This window comes from Callithrix jacchus, chromosome 6 (assembly GCF_049354715.1).
Source record: "Callithrix jacchus isolate 240 chromosome 6, calJac240_pri, whole genome shotgun sequence".
NCBI classification, from domain to species: domain Eukaryota; kingdom Metazoa; phylum Chordata; class Mammalia; order Primates; family Cebidae; genus Callithrix; species Callithrix jacchus.
In genome coordinates, this window is record NC_133507.1 from 154039704 (window position 1) to 154055907 (window position 16204).

The 16204-nt window shown below is 46.3% G+C and overlaps 1 protein-coding gene and 1 non-coding gene across 4 annotated transcripts in view; both read left to right on the top strand.

The window, feature by feature from the left end:
* EFHD1 (EF-hand domain family member D1) overlaps positions 1-9631 on the top strand; it is a 52131-nt gene extending 42500 nt beyond the window's left edge. For all 3 annotated transcript variants that reach the window (XM_008999712.5, XM_054258050.2, XM_054258048.2), the window contains exon 4: positions 8477-9631. In XM_008999712.5, coding sequence (XP_008997960.1) covers positions 8477-8611 — 135 coding nt within the window. In that variant the 3' untranslated portion in view covers positions 8612-9631. The remainder of the gene's footprint in view (positions 1-8476) is intronic.
* Positions 5715-5816, top strand: LOC118155185 (small nucleolar RNA U13). The gene has a single exon (XR_004745400.2). It is a non-coding gene; the product is annotated as a small nucleolar RNA U13 (small nucleolar RNA).
* Positions 9632-16204: the final 6573 nt, after the last annotated feature.

Below are 16204 nucleotides of genomic sequence, written 5' to 3' on the forward strand. Positions count from 1 at the left end.
TGGCCTATAATTTTATCTTTTCTTTTTTTGAGACGGAGTCTCACTCTGTCGCCCAGGCTGGAGTGCAGTGGTGTGATCTCTGCTTGCTGCAACCTCTGCCTCCTGGGTTCAAGTAATTCTTCTGCCTCAGGCTCCCAAGTAGCTGGGACTACAGGTGTGTACCAACATACCTGGCTAATTTTCATATTTTTTAAAGTAGAGATGGGGTTTTACCATATTGGCCAGGATGGTCTCGAACTCCTGACCTGTGATCTGCCCACCTCAGCCTCTCAAAGTGCTGGGATTAACAGGTGTGAACTGCTGTGCCTGGCCATAATGTATCTTTTCAAGCACTCTTAGAAGCTTTTGGTAAAAATATAAATTGACCCAACTTTTTATTTGATATTTTTTGATATGGAGTCTTGCTCTGCTGCCCAGGCTGGAGTGTGGTGGCAGGATCTTGGCTCACTGCAACTTTGACCCAACTTTTTGTAGAGCAGTTTGGAACTAACTGTTCACATTTTATATTTTTCCCTTCTGGAATTCTACCTCTTAAGACTTCTTTTTTTTTTTTTTTTCCCGGACAGAATCTTGCTCTGTCACCCAGGCTGGAGTGCAGCGGTGTGATCTCGGCTTGCTGCAACCTCCTCCCAGGTTCAAGAGATTCTCCTGCCTCAGCCTCCCAAGTAGCTGGGACTACAGGCATGTGCCACCATGCCCCAGCTAATTTTTTAGTAGAGACAGTGTTTTACCATATTGGCCAGGCTGGTCTTGAACTCCTGACCTCATGATCCACCTGCCTTGGCCTCCCAAAATTCTAGGATTACAGGCATGAGCCACCACACCCATGCAAATACACAGAGATGTATATACAAGGATTTTCATACAGTATTGCTGGTAATAGAGAAAAATTAGAAGTAACCAAAACTTCCATTATCAGGGAAGTGAGTCCATTGTAATATATCCACACGTATGCACACTCTGCCGCTGTCAAAAGATGAGATGCAGCTGCGTGTCTGTGTGGACAGATGTCCAGAATAAATGAAACAAGACAATATGCTGGAACCCTAATTTTGTAAATATGAAATTCAACCTGGATAATTATATGCCAAAGTATCAGTAATAGTTTGTATGAGGGATTTATTTTATATTTTTGTCATGTTTTACAATGAGTGTGCATTATTTATAATTGGAGAAAAGATGAGAAGAATAACAATAAAAATGTTTGCAACTGGTTATGTTTATAGGTCTGCCTCCTCACCCAGACTCAAAGGCAGAGTAGGTGTGACATCTCTGTAATTACAGTGCCTGGTATATAATGGCCCTCAATAAACGTTTGTGTGAATGACAAATGGAGGGCATGTCGCTGGGATTTGGGAGAGGGCCATAAAGGAGCTGCCATTTGTGACAGATGTTCCGAGATGAATGGAGACTCACCTTGTAATCAAGGAAGGGAAGGCTTTGTGATCGTGGGAACAGCAAGAGGAAGACTCCAAGGCACGGAGGGTGGGCGTGTTTGGAGGCTGGAGAGGCGTGGAGCTGTGAGGATACAGGATGTGAGGGAGCAGGGCTGCTGACGTGGCTGGAGGTGGAAGCCAAGATGAAAATATGGTGACCCCCAGCCTGGTCAACATGGTGAAACCCCATCTCCATGAAAAATACAAAAATTAGCTGGATATGGTGGCACACATCTGTAATCCCAGCTAGTTGGAAAGCTGAGGCAGGAGAATTGCCTGAACCTGGGAGGTGGAGGCTGCAGTGAGCTGAGATTGTGCCATTGCACTCCAGCCTGGGCGCCAAAGTGACTCCACCTCAAAAAGAAAGAGAGAGAGAGAGACGGTGAGAAAATATGGGGGGGAAGGAAGGAAGGAAGGAAGGAAGGAGGGAGGGAGGGAGGGAGGGAGGGAGGGAGGGAGGGAGGGAGGAAAGAAAGAAATATGGCGATCAGGGACTGGGCCAGCACTTGCCAGCCATGTGGTCCATGACTCTGAGATAGGATGGCTCCCAGACGCACTAGACACCACTGGACAGAGAGCTCCAGCCTCCCCAGGGTCAAGGGGAGCCCTTCTCTGGGCACCTCATTGAGAAGGTCAGACCTTCCCCAGACTGCTGAGTGTCAGAACCACCTGCACACCAGCTTCCCAGACCCACCCTCATTCACCTGGGATTTCTCCAAGGTGGGTTGTGAGAAACGTGTAGGTGATGGAGCTGTCACTTGATTCCATGCACAGCAGCAGGGGCTGGGGACGTGTTTGAGCAGAGCCTTGACATGATTGGGGTGGGCACTATGAGGATGGACTTGCCTGGGGACAGGTTAGACTCAGGAAAGTTTTCACAGATGTCTCGAGAAGAATTGTGGGTCCAACACGGGTAGTGACAACCGGACTAGGGAGGAGGAGACAAATTGAGAGCTCTCTAGAAGTCTCAGTGTTCATGACCACTCAGTTGGAGGTGGGAGGTAAGTGCCATGAGGTTTGTAAGGAGGGGAGTTGATATTTTTAATCAAGACTAGCCTACTGGGCCGAGGGCAGTGGCTCATGTCTGTAATCCCAGCACTTTGGGAGGCTGAGGCAGGAGGATCACTTGAAGTCAGGAGTTCAAGACCAGCTTGGCCAACATGGTAAAAACCCTGTCTCTATTAAAAATGCAAAAATTAGCCAGGCGTGGTGGCACCACGCCTGTAATCCTGGCTGGAGAGTCACTTGAGCCCAGAGACGGGTTGCAGTGAGCTGAAATCATACCATTGCACTCCAGCCTGGGTGACAGGGGAAGACTGTGTCTAAAAAAAAAAAAAAAATCGATCTCCTCCTATTCCAGAATGGCTATGGTTGAGGAGGAAAACTTATGAACCGGGCTTTGGTGTCAGGTGCACGGGAAAGGCATGACTCTTCATTTGAAGGCCATAATGTTAGTTGCAAATAGTTTCTGATCACGCCCTGTTTGACAGAACCTGGTAACTCCTGACTGCATGGGAGGCGAGGGAATGGCTTTTTTTCTGGGATCTGTCTGCCTAGCTGGAATTATGCCGATAGGGAAGATGAAGATCCTTCATGTTGAGGGTCACGGAGTAATTTCTTCTACACACACCTGATTCTGAACCCACCATTGGCAAACGCTGGAATATCATTATTCCAACTGGGTTCTCCTGGATCTGGGATGGAGTCAGTCTCCCTTAGGCCCCTGGGCCATGTGCCAGGCCTCATAGGAAGAAATAAGGCAGGAAATGGGTGCTTCTGGGCACCTCACAACATAGACCACAGGAGCTAACTTCACAAGACACAAGTTGAAAGCAAGGATTAGAGATTGACCTATGGTAGAACAGAGCGGTGCCGGGACTGTGGGGAAGGCGGCATTTAGGCCTTCGGAGAAGAAAAGGTGTAATCAGAGATATAAGGAAACCCTGGGGAAATGTTATTTTGGAGGACAGGAGCAAGCAGTTTTGTTTTGTTTTGTTTTTTTTACTAATTCCATTTTATTTTTTTTTTTGAGATGGAGTCTCACTGTGTCACTAGGCTGGAATGAAGTGGCACGATCTCAGCTCACTGCCACCTCTGCTTCTCAGGCCTCAGCCTGCCAAGTAGCTGGGACTACAGGCATGTGCCACCACATCCGGCTAATTTTTTGTATTTCCATTAGAGACGGGGTTTCACTATGTTAGCCAGGATGATCTCAATCTCCTGATCTCATCATCTGCCTGCCTCAGCCTCCCAAAGTGTTGGGATTACAGGCATGAGCCACCACACCCAGCCATAGACAGGAGCAGTTTTAGAAGAGATTAGGCTGGGTGCAGTGGTTCACACCTGCATACTTTGGGAAGCTGAGGCAGGAGAACTGCTCAAGCTCAGGAGTTGAAGGTTGCAGTGAGCTATGATCATGCCACTGCACTCCAGCCCAGGTAACAGAGCAAGACCCTGTCTCTCAAACAAAAGAAAGCAAACAAAACAATACAGAGGGTTTTTTTTTTCTTTTTTTAAAGAGACGGGGTTTTACCATGTTGGTCAGGCTGGTCTCGAATGCCTGACCTCAGGTGATCCACCCGTTTTGGCCTCCCAAAGTGCTAGGATTACAGGTGTGAGCCACCACGCCTGGCCCAGAGTTTTTAGTTCCTACCACTAGGGATTCTAATTCCATAAGAGTAAAAGTGGCCAGGTGCAGTGGCTCACACCTGTAACTCTAGCACCTTGGGAGGCCAAGGTGGAAGGATTGTTTAAGCCCAGGAGTTTGAGACCAGACTAGACAACATGGCAAGACCCCATCTCTGTTAAAAAAAGTAAATAAACTCTCTCTCTCTATATATAAACATAAATCTTGCCATTAATAACCTCAGTTACCTGTCTTCAGAAATGGACCCCTGTGAAATGAAGGGGGAATTTAGAAAATTGACACTGTGATTTTTCACTAAAATGGGAGCATCCAGGCCTGACACAGGAGCTCATGCCTGTAATCCCAGCACTTTGGGAAGCTGAGGTGGGAGGATTATTTAAGGTAGAGTTTGAGACCAGCCTGGACAACATAGTAAGACCTTGTCATTATAAACACAAACAAAAATATTAGCTGGATGTGGTGGTGCATGGCTGTTTTCCCAGCTACTCAGGAGGCTAAATCGGGAGGAACACTTGAGGCTAGAAGACTGAGGCTGCAGTGAGCTATGAATGCATCACTGCACTCCTGTCTGGGTGACAGAGCAAGACCCTGCCTCAAAAAAAAAAAAATTTAGAAAGTTAAGAACTCTGCTCTAACTTCCCCAAAAGACAGTTAAATGTTGAGAAATGTGAGGATAACTTCTTCCCTTGACCCCCAATGTTATAAAAAGAATGCAAACATATTGAAAAAGATGATATTCATTCTCTGAAGCCATTGATTCTGATCGAGTCAGATAAAAATGACACATTAGAAAAAAATTTATGAATATAGCCCTAAGAATCTTAAAACTTCAAGGATCGGGTACAGTGGCTCACATCTGTAATCCCAGAACTTTGGGAGGCCAAGGTGGGCATATCACTTGAGGTCAGGAGTTTGAGACCAGCCTGCTCAACATGGTGAAACCCTGCCTCTACTAAAAAAAACAAAAATTATGTGGGCATGGTGGCTCGTACGTGTAATCTCAGCTTCTCAGGAGGCTGAGGCAGGAGAATCACCTGAACCCAGGAGGTGGAGGTTGCCGTGAGCTGAGATCCCACACCATCTGAGCTCCAGCTTGGGTGACAGAATAAGACTCCATCTCAAAAAGAAAAAAAAAAATCTTAAAACTTCAAAAAAATGGAAAGCAGTCATTACATTTAAGGAGATATATGTTAAAACTACAGTCTTAATTTGAAAATTTTGTTGGTATCATAGGTATATCAAGAAAAATCAAGAAAACAGTGGTCATTTTAATTAAATATCTCAAAGGTATTTGGTAAAGTTTGATACCTATTCATAATAAAATATTTTAAAATAAGAAAACAATGCTTCTTTAACATGATAAAAGAATATTTACTTTCCTCATAAATATCAAGGCATTCTATAAAGCAGTAATATTAAATAATGCAGTATGGGTGCAGGAATAAACAAATCAGTCAGTGGAACAGAATAGAGAAGAGAAATAGATCTTTTTCACGTGGGAATTTAGGATATGAAGAAGATTGGGAGAATCATGGGCTAGCAGTAAAAGGCATTGAGATAATTAGCTAAGCACTTAGGAAGATAAAGTCAAGTCCCTACTTGATACTCCTCACTAAAATCAGTGGGCTTAGATCCTTTTGTGGTTCATAATTTGGTGACTAGGTTTTCATGCCCGTGTGTGAAATGTACCTCTCTCCAATCTTGTTAAGATGTCAGCACATTGCCTTCCGATGGGAAAGACAGAAAAACAAGTAAGTGAAATAAATGAGCTTATTTTTGTGGCTTAAGGGACCAAAAGAGAACACAAAACCATGCAGATATTAAAAGGAAATACAGGAAAATGGGTTTGGAACCTTGGGGGTTTAGAAGACCTTCAACATGACATAAAATACAAATGGCAGAAAGGAAGTGGTTGATCGATTTGATTACATCAAAATTTTAAATATGTACATGGTCTAAAATGGGCAAACAACTGGAAGAAAGTAACTAGAATATGTGTAACAAGAGACTGATACCTGGTCTCTATGAGGAAAGTAAGTATTCTTTTCTCATTTTTTGTGTGTTATGTCAAGAAATGCAAATTGGGCTGGGCTCAGTGGCACATACTCATAAATCCCAATGCTTTAAGAGGTTGAGGGGGAGAATTGCTTGAGCCGAGGAGTTTGAGACCAGCCTGGGCAACATAGTACAATCCCATCTCTGCAAAATATAAAAGAATTAGCCTATGTGCGGCATGCACCTATAGTCCCAGCTACTCAGGATGCTGACGACCTCTTGAACCCAGGAGTTGAGGGTTAACCCAGGAGTTAAGAGTTCTTAACTTTCTAAATTTTTTTTTTTTTTTTTTGAGGCAGGGTCTTGCTCTGTCACCCAGACAGGAGTGCAGTGATGCATTCATAGCTCACTGCAGCCTCAGTCTTCTAGCCTCAAGTGTTCCTCCCGATTTAGCCTCCTGAGTAGCTGGGAAAACAGGCATGTACCACCACATCCAAACTATGATTGTGCCACTGCACGTCAGCCTCAACCTGGGCAATGGAGCAATACTGTTTCTTTTAAAAAAATGATAAAAAAGGAACTGCAAATTAAAAAATAATAACTGAATAGAAATGTGGGCAAAGGATACAAATGGGCAATTTACAAAAGGGGAAATAAAGAAGGTGCCAATTTTTTAGCCTATCTGATTGGCAAAAAGGAAAAACATTAATGATAACCATGGCAAGGCTTTCAGAAAACGAGAGTTTCCAGTTCATTATTGTGGGGGTGTAAATTGAAGCTGCTACTCAGGAGAGCAATTTAATAGTCAAAGTAATGTACATAAGGCTGGGTGTGGTGGCTCATGCCTGTAATTCTAGCACTTTGGGAGGCTGAGGGGGGTGAATTGCTTGAGCTCAGGAGTTCAAGACCAGCCTGGGCAACATGGTAAACACCTTCTCTACTAAGAATACAAAAATTAGCCAGGCATGTCATGACATGTGCCTGTAATCCCAGCTACTCGAGAAGCTGAGGCTGGAGAATTGGTTGAGCCCTGGAGGCAGAGATTACAAGGAGCTGAGATTTCGCCATTTGTACTCCAGCCTGGGTAACAGAGTGAGACTGTCTCAAAAAAAGAAAAATGTACATACTCAGTGAGTTTGGAAATTTTACCAAATTGAGACACACGTACACAAAATCAGTTCTAGAATATTTTTAGATGGGTTTATCTGATATGATATTATTGAAGACAAATTTTTAGATTTAAAATACTCAGATGGCACAAATTCCATTCACAATGCCAACAAAAACATGTAATATCTACAAGTAAATGTAGAACGACTGATTTAGTGAGCAACATAAAGGCATAATTGAATGAAAACTGTGGCATTCAGGGGAAACTGTATTTTTTAAAATTATTATTATTTTTTGAGATGGAGTCTAACTCTAGCCTCCACCTCCCAGGCTCAAGTGACTCTCCTGCCTCAACCCCTGAGTAGCTGTTATCACAGGCCGACGTCGCCATGCCTGGCTAATTTTTACATTTTTAATAGGGATGGGATTTCACTGTTGGTCAGGGTGGTCTCGAACTCATGGCCTCAGGTGATCCACCCACCTCGACCTCCCAAATTGTTGGGATTACGGGTGTAAGCCAGTGTTCCCAGTCCAGGGAGAACTGTATTTTAAAGGTATTCCTTATGAGCTGACAGACATTGTAGGTTTTAAAAAAAAAGGTATCCCAGCCGGGCGCAGTGGCTCACACCTGTAATCCAAGCACTTTGGAGGCCAAGGCAGGCGGATCACCTGAGGTCGGGAGTTTGAGACCAGCCTGACCAATACGGTGAAACCCCATTTTTACTGAAAATACAAAAATTAGCCAAGCCTGGTGGTATGCACCTGTAGTCCCAGCTACTCAGGAGGCGGAGACAAAAGAATTTCTTGATCCCAGGAGGCGGAGATTGCAGTGAGCCAGGATCATGTCACTGCACTCCAGCCTGGACAACAGAGTGAGACTTGGTCCCAGAGAAAATAAAATTCCATTCGGGGTTTCATTTTGGTTTGCCTTCTTCCCTAGAACTGAGCAATAGTAGTGTGACGTTAAAAGGATGTACAAGCGGTTAATGAGCTGGGATGTTAAACTATATTCTGAAAGAAAAGTCAAGTAGAATGACCAACCCCAGCAAAAGAAGCACGTGGGGGCACAGCAGCAAATCTGGTAATGTGTTAGAGATGGTGTCTGTGCCAACAGAAAGCAACTTCTGAAGGCCACATGGAAAGAGTGCTCTCTGGCGTCCTGCCCTCCGTGGGCCCACACTCCCTTGTCTCTGGGTCTGTGCGATGGGCCTCTAGTTGAGGTGTCAGCAACTCCAGGGTCCTCTGCTGTCCCTTACTCGGTTGGTCTGTGTCTGCTGTTTCTCTGCAGGTCCAAGCCTTGTCATCAGGCAGTAAGTTTGAAGCAGAGTTGAAAGCTGAGCAAGATGAGCGGAAGCGGGAGGAGGAGGAGAGGCGGCTCCGCCAGGCAGCCTTCCAGGAACTCAAGGCCAACTTCAGTACATAGTCCGGCCGACCTTGCTCTCTGCCCACAGCTGTGCCTAACAGATCCCGCAGGAAGAGATGGCTGGACGTCTTCATCACTGCTGCCGGTCCCCTCCCTGAGCTAGCGTCTCCACCTCCACCCTGTGCCAGCTCCCATGACAGCCTTCATTTCTCCCATTGTCCAACCCCCTCCAGGGGGGTCTTGGGGTAGGCCGGATACCTGCCCACCTCTGTCTCCTGCCTCTGCTCCTCCACCCTACCTGTAGCCAGAACTTGTATCTTCTCAGCAAACTTCACTTTGCCCTTGTCCCTTTACCATTCCCTGTCAAAGAGGAGTCTGCTATGTTAATTTGTGCAGACATGTCTGCCTTTTTGGGTCGTCTGAGGAAATGCCCATTTTCTCCATTAATTCTCTGCACTCCTCTCTGCTTCCCGCCCAGCTTCCCGGTTCCCATCTTCGGTAGGATTCTGCCAGTTGCTTTCGCATCTTCTGTTCCTGGGTAGTGGTGGGTCTTCATTGAGGAACAACATGCCACCACGGTGACACGCAGTAGAGAAAGGACAGAGGTCTGTTTCTGCCTGCCACCCTTCTCCTGGCCCCTTAGCATTCCCCCAGTCCCTCCCTCCTCTTCCTGCTCCATTTATGTCTTTCCAGCTCAGCCTTTTCCCACTCTTTAGCACTGTACTATGTCACTGTAAGAATGAAAGAATAGTTAGGATACCAGAGAGTAAAAGGGTTCCTGTTCACTCTGACTCTATGCAAATTATATTACAATGGACACCTGATATTCCCAAGTGACAGATCCAGGGCCTTTCAAAAATCCCCAGAGTCATCGCCGTACTCACCATTAGCCAGTTTCTAACAATACTGTTCCATGGTATTCCACTGTAGATGTTCTTATCCCCCACACTTGTGAGTTCTTGGGGTTGCTCACAAATACTAGGGGTTTTTATTGTATTTTTAACAAATATGTCCTAATGTCATATTTATTCTCTTTTGTAACTGCTGTCTTTACAATAAATCATCTGCCTTTCTATCTTACAGCTGTTTCTTTTTAAATTGTACAAATGACTGTGACCATCACATCAATGTGCCTGGAATTTTCTTGAGAGTAGAGGCCAGGCACAATGGTTCACACCTGTAATCCCAGCACTTTGGGAGGCCGAGGTGAGCAGATCACTTGAGGTCAGGAGTTCAAGACCAGCCTGACCAACATGGTGAAACCCTATCTCTACTAAAAATACAAGATTAGCCAGGCATGGTGGTGTGTGCCTATAGTGCCAGCTACCCAGGGAACTGAGGCAGGAGAACTGCTGAAACCCAGGTGGCAGAGGTTGTAGTGAGCTGAGATTATGCCACTGCACTTCAGCCTGGGTGACAGAGTGAGACTCTGTCATAAAAGAAAGGAAGGAAAGACAAAGAAAGAGAAAAGAGAAAGCAAAAGAAAGAGAAAGAAGGAAGGGAGGAAGGAAGGAAGGAGAGAGTAGAGTATTTTCTTTTTTTTTTTTTGAGATGGAGTCTTACTCTTTGCCCAGGCTGGAGTGCAGCGGCACAATCTCCAATCACCGTAACCTCCGCTTACCAGGTTCTAGCGATTCTCCTGGCTCAGCTTCCCGAGTAGCTGGGATTACAGGTACGTGCCACCATGCCCAGCTAATCTTTTGTATTTTTAATAAAGATGGGGTTTCACCATATTGGCCAGGCTGGTCTCAAACTCCTGACCTTGTGATCTGCCTGCCTCAGCCTCCCATAGTGCTGGGATTATAGGTGTGAGCCACCACACCCGGCCTAGAGTAGAGTATTCTCTATAGGAGCCAAGTCCTATCCAGGGCTTCTGTTTGACACTGAGTCCTGAAGTATAGTTAGAAAATGGGAACTAGAAGCCAGGTGCAGTGGCTCACATCTGTAGTCCCACCACTTTGGAAGGCAAAGGTAGGTGGATCACTTGAGTTTAGGAGTTCAAGACCAGCCTAGTCAACATGGTGAAACTGCATTTCTAGTAAAAATATAGCTTAGCTTGGTGGCACATGCCTGTAATCGCAGCTACTCAGGAGGCTGGGGTGGGAGAATTGCTTGAACCAGGGAGGTGGAGGTTGCAGTGAGCAGAGATGGTGGCACTGCACTCCAGGCTGGATGACAGAGCAAGACTCCATATCAAAAAAAAAAAAAAAGAAAGAAAGAAATGAGAACTAGAGGGCTGGTTTTCACTCTATAGGATTCAGAGGGCTGATCTTATCAGTTGCACTCCCCTTTCCTCCTGTGAGGATGTCTTCAGCTGCAGGGAAAAACCATAGCTTCATTTGCTTCCTAGATTCCTTGAAACTCTGATGAGAGCCAGTGCCCCTCCCTCCCATGTATAATCCAGGGTATTTGGGCTACCCATGCAAGGACCTCTGTTCCAAGAGACTACCCTTTGCTCCCCAGGAAGGATCATTCTGTTTCTATACATCATTTTTCTAGCGGTTGTCACCCTCTAGTCTCCCCACCAGAGGGGAGGGACATGAAAAAGGAATGGAGAGATTCTTACCATGTGATCCAGCAATCCTGCTCCTTCCTATTTCTCCACATAACGTGAAAGTTTATGTCCACACAAAAACCTGCACGTGAAGCTTTTGTTTTTGTTTTTGAGACAAGTTCTAGCACTGTCACCCAGGCTAGACTGCAGTGGTGTGAACATGGCTCACTGCAGCCTCAACCTCCTAGGCTCAAGTGATCCTCCCACTCAGCCACCTAAAGTGCTGGGATTATAGGCATGGGCCCCTGTGGCTGGCCTATACATGAATCTTTATAGCAGCTTTATTCAAAATTGCAAAATCTTGGAAATAAGATATTCCTCAATAGGTGAGTGCATAAGCTATGAAACATCGCACAATGGAATATTATTCAGTGATGAGAAGCATTTAGCAATAGAAAGGAACTATCAAGTAATGAGAAGACATAGAGGAAACTTACATGCATATTGCTAAGTGAAACTCCAGTCCTGAGCCGGGTGTGGGGCAGTTGCTCATAGTTCTAGTTGCTTGTGGCTGAGGAGGGTGGATAGCTTGAGCCTCGGAGTTCGAGTGCAGCCTGTGCAACATGGTGAGATCCCATCTCAAAAAGGAAAAAAAAAAAGCCAATCCGGAAAGGCTACACGCTATTTGATACCAACTATGGTATGACATCCTGGTAAAGGTGAAAGTTTGAAGACAGTGAAAAGATAAGCAGTTGTCAGCAAGGAGAGCAGGAGGGATAAATAAATGCAGCACAGAGGACTTTTAGGGCAGTGAAACCTACTCTCTATGAAGCTATTGATGCTGGTGGATGCATGTCTTACACATTTGTCAAAACCCATAGAATGTGCAACACAGAATGCATCTAGGCTGAGTGCAGTGGTTCATATCTGGAATCCCAGCACTTTGGAAGGCAGAGGCAGGAAGATCACTCAAGTTCAGGGGTTTGAGACCAGCCTGGGCAATATAGTTACATCCTGTGTCTACAAAAAACTTTTAAAAAGCCAAGCTGGCTGGGCGCGGTGGCTCACGCCTGTAATCCCAGCACTTTGGGAGGCCGAGGCGGGTGGATCAAGAGGTCAAGAGATCGAGACCATCCTGGTCAACATGGTGAAACCCCGTCTCTACTAAAAAAAAAAAAAAAAAAAAAAAAATACACACACACAAAAAAGCCAAGCTTAGGCTCGGCACAGTGGCTCACACCTGTAATTCCAGCACTTTGGGAGGCCGAGGCAGGGGGATTGCTTGAGCTCAAGAATTTGAGACCAGCCTGGGCAATATAGTGAAACCCTGTTTCTATCAAAAATTCAAAAAATTAGCTGGGCATGGTGGCAGGCACCTGTGGTCCCAGCTACTTGGGAGGCTGAGGCTGAGTAGGGAGGATCGTTTGAGCCCAGGAAGTGGAAGTTGCAGTGAGTTGAGATCGTCCCACCGCACACCAACCTGGGTGACAGAGTGAGACCCTGTCTCAAAATAAATAAATAAAGGCCAAGTGTGGTGGCATGCACCTGTGGTCTCAGCTACTCAGGAGGCTGAGGTGGGAGGATGGCTTCAGCCCAGGAGGAGAAGGTCGCAGTGAGCGCTCCAGCCTGGATGACTGATTGAGAGCCTGTCTCAAAACAGAAAAAAAAAATAAGAGTGCATCCTAATATTAACTATGACGTTTAGCTAATAATGCATCTACATGGGCATGTCAATTATAACAAATGCACCACCTTAATATGAGACAATAGTAGGGAATAGGGGGCCTGGCGCGGTGGCTCACACCTGTAATCCCAGCACTTTGGGAGGCCAAGGCGGGCAGATCACGAGGCCAAGAGATTGAGACCATCCGGGTCAACATGATGAAACCCCGTCTCTACTAAAATACAAAAATTAGCTGGGCGTGGTGGTGCATGCCTATAGTCCCAGCTACTCAGGGAGGCTGAGGGAGGAGAATTGCTTGAACCCGGGAGGTGGAGGTTGCAGTGAGCCGAGATTGCGCCACTGCTTTCCAGCCTGGTGCCTGGCGACAGAGCAAGACTCTGTCTCAAAAAATAAATAAATAGGCCGGGCTTGGTAGCTCACGCCTGTAATCCAAGCACTTTGGAGGCCAAGGCGGGCGGATCACCTGAGGCCAGGAGTTTAAGACCAGCCTGACCAACATGGTGAAAACCTGTCTTTAAAAAAAATAATAATCAATCAATCAATAAATAATAAATAGGGAATGGGGCGCTGGGGTGGGAGGAGTACATAGAAACATGTACTTTTGGCTCAGTTTTTCTGTAAACCTAAAACTTCTCTAAAAAATAAAGTCTAGGCCTGTAATCCCAGCACTTTGGGAGGGTGAGCTGGGCAGATCACCTAAGGTCAGGAGTTCAAGACCAGCCTGGCCAACACGGTGAAACCCCGTCTCTACTAAAAGTACAAAAAATTAGCTGGGAGTGGTGGTGCATGCCTGTAATCCCAGCTATTCACGAGGCTGAGGCAGGAGATTTGCTTCAACCCAGAAGGTGGAGGTTGCAGTGAGCTGAGATTGTGCCACTGCACTCCAGACTGGGTGATAGAGGGACACTCCATCTCCACAAAAAAAATAAATAAATAAACAAATAAATAAAGTCTAATGGTGAAGGAGATGAAGAAAAAAGTTTATTAATTTAAAAAGAAGGAAGATAATGGAGATAACAATGTCATTACTTGAAGCATCTGTTTGCCATTTTGGACAAGTGGGTCCATGTAAGAGCAAAAGCACTTGACTGCTTGTCACAAATTGTGAAGATAAAAATAAATACGGTCGGGCACAGTGACTCACACCTGCAATCCCAGCACTTTGGGAGGCCCATGTGGGTGGATCACTTGAGGTCAGGAGTTTGAGACCAGCCTTGCCAACATGGAAAAACCCCTGAAAGAGGGGAATCAAAAATTGAAGAGGGGAATCAAAAATTGAAGGAGATTTTCTGCTAAAAATACAAAAAAAAAAGTAGCCGGGCATGGTGGTGTGTGCCTGTAGTCCCAGCAACTCGAGAGGTGGAGGCAGGAAAATGCCTTGAACCCAGGAGGTGGGGGTTGCAGTGAGCTGAGATCATACCACTGCACTCCAGCCTGGGTGACAGAGTGAGACACTGTCTCAAAAAATAAAAATAAATAATAAATAAATAAATTTTTTTATTGCAACCGATAGAAAATCCAACGCAAAAGGACTTTAGACAAAATAGGACATATTGGGCCATGTCACTTCGAAGGCCAGGGAGAGGATGTTGCTCCTCCCTCTTGGCCACAAAGTCCCCCAGAGACTGCTCCCTTGTCCCTCCCATCCTGCATCTCCAATGCCATGGTCACAGCTCAGACCTTCATAGGTTCCTTCCTGAGTCTCTACCGTGGACTCATAATGGGTTTCTGTGCCCTTTTATACCCTGATTGTCCACTTTGCAGCTGGAGTAATCCTTAGAACATGCAGACTTGCTCCCAACTTCTCTCCTTCAATTTTTGATTCCCCTCTTTCAGGATCTGTCCCCAACTCGTCTCTCCCACTCCATCTCTTGCCCCTTGTCCCTGCCCTGTCTCCTTCCAAGCTGTACACTCCTGGTATATGCAATGCCTAACTGTTCCTGGAAAATTCCACACTTCTAAGCTTTTGCATACGTGGTTTCCTCCACCTGGTACTCCCTTCCGCCCTTCCATGGGCAGGCTACTTCTCATTGTTGATGACTCAGCTCAGAGGTTATCTTCAGGAAGCTCCCCTGACGCTCCCAGGCCAGGTGAGGTGTCCTTTTTCAGGGTTGCCATTTCCCCGAGTTTCTCTACTGTAATCCTGACAGCTTTAGGCAGTAGCCCTCTCCTTACTGCTTGGCCTCCCCATTTGGACTGTGAACTCTTCGCAGGGCAGGAAGTGAGTCTTGCCTATTGCTATAGGCCCAGCATGCTGCCCGGTATGTAGCAGGCAACCCTTGAATGTTGGTTTCACAAGGACATGCCAGGTGTGTTACAGCAGACAGATGGGCAAGGCAGGATCGTCACCACTGATACCAGAGATCTTCTGAGTACTCCACCGTGATAGCCTCAGAGGCCAGCTCTGAAAGTGGAGACAGCAGAGCTTATGGGAATATCTTTCTCACTGGGAGAGAGATGAGGCCACTCACCAGGGCCCTCCTTTGACTGAACAACGGGAAAAGCAACACACCAATTAGTCTTGCCTCGGCCCTGGAGGCTCTGTGACGTAATGGGATTTGGCCTCCAATACTAGGCAAGTAACTGAACCTCACTGAACCTCTGTTTCCTCACCTGTAAAATGGGCACGATGGACCCGACCTGGTGGCTCACACCGGTAATCTCAGCACTTTGGGAGGCCAAGGCGGGTGGATCACAAGATCAAGATAACAAGACCTGCCTGGCCAACATAGTGAAACCTCGTCTCTACTAAAATACAAAAATTAGCTGGGCGTGGTGGTGCGTGCCTGTAATCCCAGCTACTCGGGAGGCTGAGGCAGGAGAATTGCTTGAACCCAAGAGGCAGAGGTTGCAGTGAGCCAAGATCGTGCCACTGCACTCCAGCATAGCACCTGGTGACAGAGCAAGACGCTGTCTCAAAAAAAAAAAAGGGCACAATGATTACCTACCTGGCAGATTCCATGCCTGGGATATATTTAGTGCTCAGGACACATGGGTCCCCCCCTTCTCTCCCCTCCTTCCTCCACTACTGCAAGTCTGTCTACTCTAGAGCCCTGAGTCTCTACAGTCAGGTCCAAGGGTCTCCGGCCAGGGTAGCCCAGAAGTGCTCAGTCCTGGTTGCTGTCTTGGACACAAGTACAGATGCCCACATACTCAGGTTCTCTGTTATTTTGAGACCCCTTTCTGAACCCACACAGGGAAACTTCTGCCTGCCTGCCAGCTCACCTGTGTGCGCCTGGTGGCTGCCAGTTCCTGAGCTTTCAGCCTAATCATGTTGCCTGACACCTGTGGCTTTGTCATTGCTCAGATTTCTCCTTGCTGACTCTGCCTGTCCACTAGGCCAAATGCTGGCACATTCCTGCCCACTTGGACTGACTGTACCATACAAGAATGATGGTTCCATGGCTGTCCTCTGGGTCCTGCAATGGCAGTGGGGCTCTCGGGGGCTAATTCAGAATTCTGTAATTTAAAAGGG